Source organism: Oculina patagonica, chromosome 2 (assembly GCF_052425735.1).
Source record: "Oculina patagonica isolate OP01 chromosome 2, crgOcupat, whole genome shotgun sequence".
Lineage (NCBI taxonomy): Eukaryota > Metazoa > Cnidaria > Anthozoa > Scleractinia > Oculinidae > Oculina > Oculina patagonica.
The window spans coordinates 33911965-33924001 of record NC_135759.1 but is presented as its reverse complement, the minus strand read 5'-3'; the positions used below and the strand labels follow the sequence as shown (position 1 = coordinate 33924001).

General features: G+C 38.9%; 2 protein-coding genes across 2 annotated transcripts; both read right to left on the bottom strand.

The window, feature by feature from the left end:
• Window positions 1–1447: 1447 nt before the first annotated feature.
• LOC144644303 (serine-threonine kinase receptor-associated protein-like) lies at window positions 1448–9337 on the bottom strand. The gene is made up of 8 exons (XM_078503761.1): window positions 9154–9337; window positions 7584–7719; window positions 7001–7082; window positions 6779–6851; window positions 6115–6214; window positions 4591–4728; window positions 3858–3994; window positions 1448–3174 (listed from the first exon to the last, which is right to left on the bottom strand). The coding sequence occupies exons 1-8, from the start codon at window positions 9260–9262 to the stop codon at window positions 2996–2998; spliced, it is 954 nt and encodes a 317-aa protein (XP_078359887.1). The 5' UTR covers window positions 9263–9337; the 3' UTR covers window positions 1448–2995.
• Window positions 9338–10009: 672 nt separating this feature from the next.
• On the bottom strand, window positions 10010–10689 carry LOC144644302 (uncharacterized). Its single transcript, XM_078503760.1, has 2 exons — window positions 10336–10689; window positions 10010–10215 (listed from the first exon to the last, which is right to left on the bottom strand). The coding sequence occupies exons 1-2, from the start codon at window positions 10569–10571 to the stop codon at window positions 10029–10031; spliced, it is 423 nt and encodes a 140-aa protein (XP_078359886.1). The 5' UTR covers window positions 10572–10689; the 3' UTR covers window positions 10010–10028.
• Window positions 10690–12037: the final 1348 nt, after the last annotated feature.

The following is a 12037-nucleotide window of genomic DNA, read 5'->3' as shown; positions in this document are numbered from 1 at the left end:
TATCCATATGGTCGTTTTGCTCTTTTCACATTCAGTTTTGTAGCAGCTCTGCATAGCCTATAATTCTACTGGTCTTGTTGATATTGTTTTGGCGATAAGGCATTGTTCCTGACTGTTGTTTATTCTTAACTGAAGAGCTCCGGGGAAGAACGGCCCCTGGAATTTCTGGCTAATTCAAACATTATCGAAACAGCTCCAAATTGCGCATGCAGGTTTGTTTACGTGTGCTTAACACTGTCCTGTGTTTCATTTGGCTGATCTTTCATGCGTTTTTGAAAAAATAACACATGCAAAAAAAAAGTTTTTTGCTGGCGGCATCTTTAGGACTTTGTTTCTTTCACAAACGATAAACAAAGGACACCTTTTGTTCCTCAAAACAATGAAACCAGCTAAAGTTTTGGGATTACAGGATGCTAGGGTTTCATTTCAAATTTAGGGTTAAAAAGCTATACCCAAGTTTAAGGGTTAGGGTTAGGGTTAGCGTTTCAAGCGGCTAGCTTTCACTGCAGTTTGCTTGCTGTTAGCTGCTTTTTGTTGTTTCGGGCAAGACTATTTTAATCTGTTACCGTTAGCTATAATTTGAGGTGAAAGTGAAATAAAGACTGATTGTTGGGTGATAGACTGATTGATTGAATACGTTTGCTTGTGTTTTCACATTATACTAGTTTTGCTTTCAATTGTGCCGCTGGCTTGCTCTCACTTCTATCTCCACTCCTTACATCATCACACAACTACAAAATCCCGCGAAAACAAGATAAACTTCTGAGGTTTTCATTCGCATGAATCGATAGATTGATTGATGAATATTTAATGAGGCACAGAAAAAAATTTTGCAAGAGAAGGTGCCCTGCGAAACATCTAAAGAATTTTCGCTTCTCAGCAACTTTGTCACTGCAGCACCCAAGGGGACACTGCAAAACTCACGCTGACATAATTCCCGACAAGAGATCTGTGTTTTTAGACTTTATTTACCACTTGGCTCTGCCGGTCTTTGTCAGACAACTTTTCTCTTGAGCGCTAAAAGGCACAATTGTACAAAACAAAGGCCAAACATCTCTCATTTCTTCGAGAAATGCTGTGAGACTTATGGGTTTTTAGACTTAATGATGTCCTTCAACCGCCAAGTGCACTTGCACCCAATGAACCAGTAGTTTATTTTCTCAAGAAATGCGCCATTTTTGTTCTCTGTACTTGAAACCCTAACATGTGACTTAAGACGTCACAATAGAATAGCGAGTCCCAGTCCTTCGCTGCTACTGCCTGGGAGCAAATTAATGGCGGTCAGCAAAGTTGGTTTGTGAAACGCTGTTTTTACATCCCTGATGACTGTAATAAAGTTCCTTGAGGCAAGATTAAATTTTGCACACGCGATGCATGGAAAAATGTCTAGTGCTGGATTACTGTGGACAATAAATGTAAGCTACAAAATCTTTTATTTTTTTTGCATACTACGATTTCCAGTTGAGTGAGACGTGAACAAAGTTTGGTGACAAAGTTTCAACATAACAACGGCATTGTTGTCAAGGGCAAACTTCTCTGTTTCCATTGGTAACTTGTCGTTACAGGTACTGACCGCCAAAGTTCTTTTATACAAGGAGGACCTCTCGGGAAACAGGGCAATTTTTTGATTGGCTAATTTCGATCCAAGATGGCGTCAGTTTTAATTGAGCAATTTTTTGATTGGCTAATATTTTGAAATTTCGATCCGAAATGGTGTTAGCTTTTGTCAGCTTTACGAAGCGCTAAATGTTCTTCATTTCAGTTCGCGAATTATTCATTTTGCTTTTGAGAAAGATATATTATTTAAAGCTGAAGGAATTCTTAAAGCTGCTAGAAAATCCCTGGAGTTGGAAAACGATAAAATTTCAGTTGAACAGTAACTCTAACGAGGAAGGTAAAGTGACGCACGTTAAACATAACGTCAACTCTCAACACAGATCTGTTACTGTCGATATAAAACAGCTAAGTCATAATATATTTCGTTATTTGTTTCTTTTATCGTTGTCTCTGTGTATATATTTTTTTATTTGAAAGCGTAATAAAGTGTTGATGACGATATTTGCAGTGTTTGTATTTATTTAAGCATCGAGATTGTCGAGTAAGACAGTTACAAAAACAAATTTGTTACCAATGGTAACAGAGAAGTTTGCCCTTGACAACAATGCCGTTGTTATGTTGAAACCTCATCACCAAACTTTGCTCGCGTCTCACTCAACTGGAAATCGTAGTATGTTATTTTTCGAAAACGAACGAAAGACCAGCGAAATGAAACACAGAACAGTGTTTAGCACACGTAAACAAACCTGCATGCGCAATTTGGAGCTGTTTTGATAATGTTCGATTTAGCCAGAAATTCCAGGGGCCGTTCTTCCCCGGAGCTCTTCAATTGTTCTCTCGAAGGGTAGCAAGCCATTTATGTGAAACCTTGCCAGAGCTGCTACCTAACCCTTCACACTGAAGAGTCTCTAAACAGTCAACTGGTCTCTATGGATTTGTTATGGTACTAGCTGGGAGATTGTGCTTGCAATAAATAATAGTATGATCAGTATCGTTGTTTTGATTGCAAGACATGGGTATTTATATTACAGATAATATAAATATCTGGTACATAAATGAGCTGGATATTTCATGTTCCTTTTCTTGACACTTTTAGACTTGTGGACTACAAATAATTATTAATAATTATATTTTCCACCACAGTCCTGATGTCAACAAATTACTTCTCAGTACTACACTACATACATTTCACATTATACTAGCTAAGAAATTTTTGATTTTATAATACAGGCAAACTGAGAAGCCTTAAATTTGTAACGAAAACTCTTCTTTTTACACGGTTGTACTTTAGAATCATTTTCTGTTTAGAATCATAAGTTAACTCACTGCAGAAAAAAGTAATAATCTGTTTGTTTGGCACTAGGGATTTCATTATAATAGAGTTACACTTGGAAAGTGGTGTTGATTTATTAAATTATATTAAAAAATAACTAAGTTATCATGAATTTGTTGCATCTGGGGTGACACCATTGTTAACAGCACGCCACAGTCCGTAAGTCTTGCCGACAGTATGTTGCCATAGTCTTAGTGTTCCATCTTCAGAGCCAGAGGCGTACAGCTCACCATCTGGAGAATATCTTACACAGTGTACAGGGCCAAAGTGTCCTTTGTATGATTCTAAAACACATATTTTACAAGAGTTATAAAATGCTACTTCAAAAAGGGAAGCCTCCGGCCAAGTGGCCCATACTGCAAGAGCTTATCCCCATTTCGAAAGCATTAAGGGGCTAGGAATATTTCTAATCCACCCTTGATGGGAGTCCATCGCAGGGTACCCGGGTACCCCCCCCCCCCCCAGCATTATTTCATTGGTACCCATTTATACACCTGGATGGAGAGAGGCACTACACACAGTGACCCCGGCCAGGGTTCGAACCCAGACCATTCAATCCGGAGTCTGGCGCACTAACCATTAGGAGAATACTTTAGTAAAGTTCACTACTTCAGTAAAGATTAATTTTCCCCACAGACAGCTTAGTCTGATGTAGCCAGTTTAATGGCAGGCATATATATTTTTTCAGAGGAGTTCAGTCAGTATACTTCTTTATGCAACAAACATAGTCACAAAAATGTCATTATGACTTTTAAAGTTCTATGTTACAGACATCATTTTGTCAACTTGTACAGTCAGCCCAAATTTTTATTTGTAGACACCTGTCTACTTGTGTTTCTTCCTTTCTTCATCCAATTCTCCCCTCCCTTGCTGTATGTTACTCATGCTCACCTTGCTTGCTATGAAGAGCCCCAAAAAAAAGGCCTGTTGTGCAGATTAATTCTTTACTAACATCATCTTAGCTTACCTAGTTCTTTTCCATCTTCATAATCAAACTTGTAAAGTTTGAAATCATCTCCTCCAGCTACAAAACAAGACTTGCTAGGGTGGAGTGAGGCTGAAAATATTGGTGTTGGAGCCTCAAATGACTTGATAGGTTCCATTCTAAACAACAAATATACCAATTGATTAGCGTTAAGGAATACGTTATCACAAAATCAATACAAGAGTGTAGCCAAGTGGTCAGGGTGCTTATAAAGTTTTTGTTTACTGTTTTACTGTGCTATCGAGATATTGCAGTTGCTTAGTTGGTCTTGTAAGCTTGTAATTCTACTGGTCCTCTAGTGTAGCAGTTACTGTTGTTTTGGGGGACAGGGGCATTGTTTCCTTTTTTCTTCTATTGTTCTCTTGAAGGGTAGCGAACCATTCTTGAGGGTCTATTATTGGGGGTCGTACAGTCATAGACGTTTTCGTTTTCTCCTAAAGACAGAAACCGCCATACTTTCTTGACCATAATCTGCCAGATAAATATGACTGTACCTGCAAACCGACACCCAAAATTGACTTAAACCACCAGACCACCAGAGTATGATTGACAGTCATTCATGAGAGACCTTGCGAGAGGGCTGCTACCGAACCCAAATACAGCTGAGGTGCAACCGGGTTCATTTCTCTAAAGTTTTGATGTTTAGGAACTTTCTTTCTTGCCTCTCTTGCAAGCTCATCCAGAAAGAATACCATCTTCATGTATTTCTCCTTACCTTTCTGCATCCCAGAATGAGATAGTTTTAGCGTATGTGACAACAAGTACACTGCCATCCTTTGATAGAACCATACTCGTGACACTCTGTGGTACATCAACTTTCTTTACTTCTGTCATATTTCTCGTATCCCAAAGCCTACAAACAAATCAATAAACAAAAAGTGAGTAAAAATAATACTGAACAAAAGTTTCCTCCTATTTCCCCAGGCTTCTTAACTGGTGCTTAATTTGAGCACTAAAATACTCATTCCATTGCCTGTAGTATAGGTGTGACAACGTTGGCCCGAAGGTTAAAGAAAACATGAAAATGAAGAGGGAAGCTCCCAGTTTTCATAAGGAGTGCTTGTTTTAATTTACCATCATTAAGCAGCTGCATAGCTAGGCAAATGCACTGGCCTAATGGAAAACCCACTGGACTCTAGATTGGGTAACCTGAGTGTGTTCAAGCTCTGGCAACAGATGGCCAACATGTTAACTTTCATGCATGTAAAAACTGTTGGCCAACTGTTGGCCATTTGTCAGTCGACTGTCAGCAAAACTGTTGTCTGACATTTGGCTGTTTGGCATTCAAGTGTTGGCAAATTATTGGCTGACTGTTGGTTGACAGTTGGCCAACAGATTCTCCTTGGAGCTTGGTTCACTTTGTCTGTGTTCTTGAGCAAGACACTTCACTCGACAATCCTCCAAGTTAAGAGCATTTTAGTCACCATGGCGACTAAATTGGAACTGAAATTGCCAGCCTGGCAACTAAAATTGAGAAGAAGGACTGAAAGCATGAGCTTAATTCAGCGACTAAAAGTTTTCACTGATGACCAAACTTGAGCAGTCGGTTGCCAAATGGCCACTAAAAAAAATAAACTTGGAGGGTTGCTCGAGGGGATCACAGGGCCTCTTTCCTCCTATGAGTTTAAATTGGTACAGGCAAATTGATGTGGCAACCTGGCAGAATGCCAGGCAGTAATCTGCAAAAGACTAGTATCCATTCCATGGGTCGGAGCCCAGGGGGGTACTCCGGCTTGTTAATGACGGGGATGATCAAAGGATTTTTTTGGGTTTGAAGTTTTCGATTCCGGGATTTTTTTGGGTTGGAAAATTTGGCAAGTATTTTTTGGGTGACTTGATTTAGATAGGGGATTTTTTTGGGTATTTTAAAAAAACGAACTTAAGTGCCCTGGCGCGGCCTTGGTGTATTAATGGTATGATGAATAAACAAAACAAGCGTTCTTTGTGTTATGTTATTGCCCCTCCTGGCAATTTAGTGGTAATTTGACAAGGGATTTTTTGGGGGGTTATTTTTGGTCCAGGGATTTTTTGGGGTAACGTTGGAAGACTTAGGGATTTTTTTGGGTCCTGAGTTTTGCCTCCATTCTATTATCCCCGTCATTTACAAGCCGGAGTACCCCCCTGGGGGTCAGAGTAGCAATACTCCTACCTGCTTCATGCTACAGAAACCTGAGTTGAGTGCCAGGGCTTATGAGTCACTTAAAAGGCTTTTACTTCTTTGCTTAAAACATCTACATACCTCATAGCTTTATCCTCTCCTCCACTATAAACAAACTTGCCATCTTTACTCCATAAAGCAGCCCTGATATTACTTGTGTAGCCTTTTAACAGGTCTGGTTCTAAGAATGGTACATTGTCTTGAATTAATAATAAAATGGCAAGGAGAGATTTCTCCATGGTAGCTTTAACTGGACTGATTGGAGTACTTAATACAGGGATTAATCAGGCAAGTAGTTTTGAAATCAGCCAAGCCTGTGGTGTGTGACTGATTTGAAATTAAGAGTTTGATTACTCCTGTCCAATGTATAATTTGTACAACATTGTCTTTCAACGTTCTGTTTGAAATAAGCCAATCAAAACCAATGTATACCAGTGTTGGTTTCATGCAAATGAGTCCACAAGTTCAGAAGGTCATGCTAGTGGGCTGTGATTGGCGGATTTCGATCTGTCTTGTTTGTTTAGAAGTCGAAAGATGGATGTCGATAGAAAGCCACTTTGCACGTAACACTGAAAGCTGTTGTAATCCATGTGTATAAGTGATGCAGCACAATATTTTCCTTAAAATCTGATTTACTGCCCAGACAGCCAAATCTGTAGTACCTCTGGATCCCATCAAAATATCAAGAACAATATTTCACTATTTATATATCATTTAATTAATGATATTAATAAAAACCCTCTACCTGCATCATCATTTTGAAGATCAAATATTCTCATGAGCTTTTCATTACTTGCTGTAAGGAGTCTTTCACCATCCTATAAAACAAACATCCTTGTATAAGAAAAGCCCTCTGAAATATGTTGATCATACATTTCTTTGAACGTGATCACTGACTTAAAGTTGAATTCAGAATCATCCATGCATAAATGTTGTTGTTGTTAAAATAATATCTCAAATAACTTACTGGTGAAAAATCCACAATCTTTACAATATGTTTATGTGGTAAACTTCTAACTTCATCCCCAGAGAGGGCATCCCAAACTTTCCTACAATGAGAAAAGATGTGGGGTAAACCTACCTACCTAGTGACCAACTGACATTGATGGATTAATTAAGAAATGAATAGCCAATGCATCAGTAATGAAACTTGGTTGATGGTCTGATCAGTTATTAATGATTAAATAAATAGGCAATTTATAATGTCAAGACTATAATTTTTTTTTCTTTACTAAATCTTTACTTTGTTGTCAGCTTAAGAGTAAAATAGACCTGTTCTTGTGTGACTACTGGACAGAGGAGAAACAAGTTAAGCCAAAGCATAATTGCTACTCAAAACATTTTTTAAGCAACTGATAATGATGATGATGATGATGATAATGTTGACCATGATGATGACAACAGTGACGACAATGACGACCACGACAATGGCGATGATGATGAGGAGGAGGAGAAGGAGGAGGAGGAGAATTCAGTTATTTTTAACAATGACTGATTTCACATTAAATTGATTACACAATTGCTGGTATAATTTCAACATGTCTACATACGCTGTGAAGTCTGCAGCACCAGTGGCAGCCTTTGTTGCATCTCCGTTTAACGTTGCACTCCAGACTGCTCCTTTGTGACCTTCAAATGTACCAATCCAGTCTCCTGTGTCACCTTGCCGTAGCATGGGTTTTCCATCTACAGAGAGCACATATATAATTCAGTGTTTGTAGATCAGTTTGATGAAAAAAGTGAATTCACTTTACAATCAACTACTTGTACAGGGAGTATCATTGATGTGAACTGAGGATAAAGAAATATGATTTGAGAGGATTTCAACCCACGGTCTCTGCGAACAACACATTTTTATTTTAGAAAACCTGGGGGGAAGTCAATACCATTTTGGGTGGAGGTTTGTTACCTAGTTTCCCAAATCTTGATCCTACTTCAGATCAAAAATCACCATTTTCCACACTAATTTTTAGACCGGGCATCTAAAATCTATAGCCATGTTAGATTTGGTCACCTATGAAATGTAAAGCATGGAATTGCACTTTTTCTCATCACATGATAGCTTTTGGAAACTTCTCTTTCTCTTTATACAAAAAATCAAGTAAAAAAATAAAAATGTGCTATTACAATTTGGCATTTTCCCCTGTTTTATATTCATTATCATCTATATAACCATGCACCAGAACAAAGAGCAATACCACTTTGCACAGAGGGTAAAATTGAACCACCACTTCAATGTCTAATTTAAGACCAAAGTTGCATAAAAACAAACCCTCTGAGACACATACACCTATATAGCTTATAAAGAGCTGTACCTACAAACCCACCTCCCTCTCCCTTTCGTGACGACGCAAATAACGGCTAACCACGCAAAACACAAATCATTATAAATCACTTTACTAATACTTGAACAGATATAGTTCAGTTTTAAGATACCTTTTTTTCTTTACCTTTAGCGGGGTGTTTTTCTAGCTGATAGAATTTAGGTACCCCACCTAAGGATCACACCAGGAACACAATGCCAAAAGGAGCGAAAATGATACTCTATTTTAGTAAAGACCAAGAACCTCAAAACCCATACACTATACCCCGGCACATACATAGCCCATATATAGCCCATATATGGGAGTACCCCCCCCCCCCCCCCCCCCCCCCCCCACGCCGGGGTAATAAGTAAAGCGAATTAATACTTCGAATTATGAAATGGTTATCAACATTAAATACCGGCCTGTCAAACAACCGGCGTTTTTCCGAATCCCCGGCATAATTCGAGAAAAAAAATTATGTGGTATTTACTACAAAGATTCTGTTCTTGATTGTTGTTCGCGAACAAGGTGTAAAAACACTACAAGTCAAGAATTTCTTTCGTAATCTAACGTTTTAATTTCTGGCGGCAATTCACCGGTAATATTAAAGCTCACACGTGAATTAGAACGCATGACTGTCACAAATTCGGTATTCCTCTCTAAAAATCAAATACATTCTCAACACGTCTGGCATATAGTACGCTACTTCTCTGTCAAAATCACATAAAAAAGCCCGTGATGATCAGACTGGATATGAAATCGAAACAGCTTGAAGACAAATGACGTAAACCTAAAACACCAACTAATATCTTACCTTTACACGCGCTAATTAGGAAATATCCGTACGGGGTTATATCAGAAAACGAGAGATGAACCACTGGTCTTGTGTGTCCGCTACATGTTAGAGGTATTTGTCTTGCCATTATTTCTAACTTTAAGAAAATTTACACTGTTTAAAATGAAAGAATTCTTGCACGAAATAGACCGGAAAATGGAAATTTATAGCGAAGAAGAAGAACGCTGATTCTCGTGATCGTCGTCGCCTATCGTGCCCAGTCCTAAAAGCAGGGGGGACACTTTTACAACCTGGAAGGAGCGGACTGGGAACTTCGAGATAAGAGAGGGATAAGATAAATGTAAACACATGCTTTTGTACATGACTAATGTAATAGCAAAAAAATATATTTGAATCATTGGCTATGATCAGTTAACCTGCGCCGGATCAGACGTTCTTTTTCTCCGGGCTTTTTTTTTTCTCCTTCCTCCCGCGCCCGCCGCAAAAAAAAAAAGAACGCCTGATCCCCGACGTTACTAATCGAACCAAATCGAACGTTCGATTAATCGAACTTACTCGAACTGAATCGAACTGTAATCACGCGATTAGGTTCGATTAAGTTCGGTAATCGAACAGAATCGAACTCTCACAAAAAATTTTGAGTAATCGAACTAAATCGAACGTTCGATTAAGTTCGATTAGGCTCGATTAAGTTCGACTGGGTTCGATTTGAAAATCATGGAAAATGGATGTTGATTAAAAAACAACGGTCGTAAAATTCACGGTCTAATTACATTTGGCTGCAAATGGCGGTATGTTCCCAATAAACGGGTGTGAATACGAGTGTCACAGGCGCGGTTGTTTAGCCCAGAACAACGAATAAATAAACAGAAAGGAAATTGATGTCAATTTTATTACTGTTTGTCGCTTATTTCTTCACATTCTTTCAACGTGTTTTGTACTCCAATTTGATTCAAGGCTCTCGATAGGTTTCTGGCTTTAGTTCTCGTCATCTGCACTTGGACCTTGAGTGGAACATTTATTCCCCCGCCAACCCGCCAGCGTCCTCTGGGATCGTCAAATGGTTGTCCAGTAACCACACTAAAAATTTAAAATGTACGGTATTAAAACAGTGATTAACTCTAGGATTTACCTCCTAGAAAATAATTGTTCGGCCGAGAAGCTTTGTGTCAAATGTCAAACTTACAACAAACTGCTTACCATTTTAGTTCCTCCCGAATTGGCCAGAAAGGTGCAACAAGCACACGTTCGAGATGCCCCAGTTGACCACGTGCATTTGTTACTTTGAACGCTCTTCCTCTTGCCCCATGTTTCCTTTGTGCCACAAACTCTTCACCTTCATTTACAACAAAAGGGCATTCTTGATAACCTTTGGCAACACACCGAATTTCAACTCGAACTATTTGATTTTTCTCGTGCTCTTGGCTTTCCGACATCTTCAAAACTTCTCCCACGCGTGATCTGACCTTGATGTTTAGTTACTGCGGGAGTTACTGACGAGACGTCACGTACGTAATTGTGGTTTAAATTCTCCAGGAAATTCTACACAGTAGGGTATCGTGAATAGGAATTATTTAAGTAGTTTCCCCAAATGAGAGAAATTGAGAAAAAAAGGCAGATTGAAGAGAAAAAAGAAAAAGAAAGCAGGCTCCAGCAAAAAAAGGCGGGTGATCCTGAAGATATGACTGTTGCTATTCTTCGCGAAATCTTAACCGAATCAGGAGTACCCTTCAAAACATCTGATAAAAAACAAGTTCTTATAAACAAAGTCCGCGAGCAAAGAAATAAACGACAAAATCGTACTGAATCTACAGAAGTCGACGTTTGCTTGCAAGCGACCATAACACAGGAATTCACAGAACAGCAAACATTGAGCGAAGAAGACAGACTAGGAAACGACCTAGCTGATGGCTCAGAGAAGTTGCCCAACAGTGTCCTTAGAACAGAATGCCGTTTTCAAGTTATTTATTTTGATTCTAGACGGCATCGCTTGCTAAAGATATTGATCATTATATTGTTTTTTCTAGCCACCTCTGTAGATGTGAACATGTTTAAGTTCATTGAAGGATTTTTTGCATGTGTTAAGCTGTTGAGCGACCTTTTATGTGCTGAAATCGCTGAATTTTTTTTAGAGATTGCCATACTGTTAACGACTCTGTTGCTAATTTTAATTGCTTTCCTTGCAAATATGGCGGTTTCATTTATCGCACGTTATCTAGATCTCATAATCTTAAGTAACGAATTCCGCTTTCAAGGACGGGTTTTTTGCAGTTAGGTTAACTTATGTCAAATAACTTGAAAACAGTTTTTTAGCATTGTTTCAGTTTATAATATTTTGCTTGGGTTATAGTGTGCGCAGCTGACGGTTTTGTTGGGGAGCGAGTGAGCGGCAAGGTCGCTAGAAACAATCGGCAAAGTGAAAGAAGGCGAGTCTTCGCAGTAATCTCCCACGCGTGCTTTCCGACGAAATCGCCAGCTACGCAGACTACTTGGGACTCCATAGGTTGATAACATGAAATAGAACTAGAGTGAAGGAGGATTTATTTTCTATTGTCTGTTGAAGTTTGCGTTTCGGGTTTTTTTGCCGAAAGTCCATAAATAAAAAATTTATTCATTTATTACTGTTACTTAGACAGACTGTTCAATTATCTGGTTGTATGAGGGTGAATTTAAGATTTGTCTTTTGTGTTCGATTAAGTTCGATTTGGTTCGATTAGTTCGGAAATCGAACGGAATCGAACTCTCTCACACAAAGTTTTGGGTTCGATTCTGTTCGATTATCGAACTAATCGAACCGAATCGTTCGATTAAGTTCGATTCAGTTCGATCAAGTTCGATTACCGAACTGTTCGATTAGTAACGTCGGGCTGATCGCAGGTGAAGGATAGGTAGCCGGAGTCAT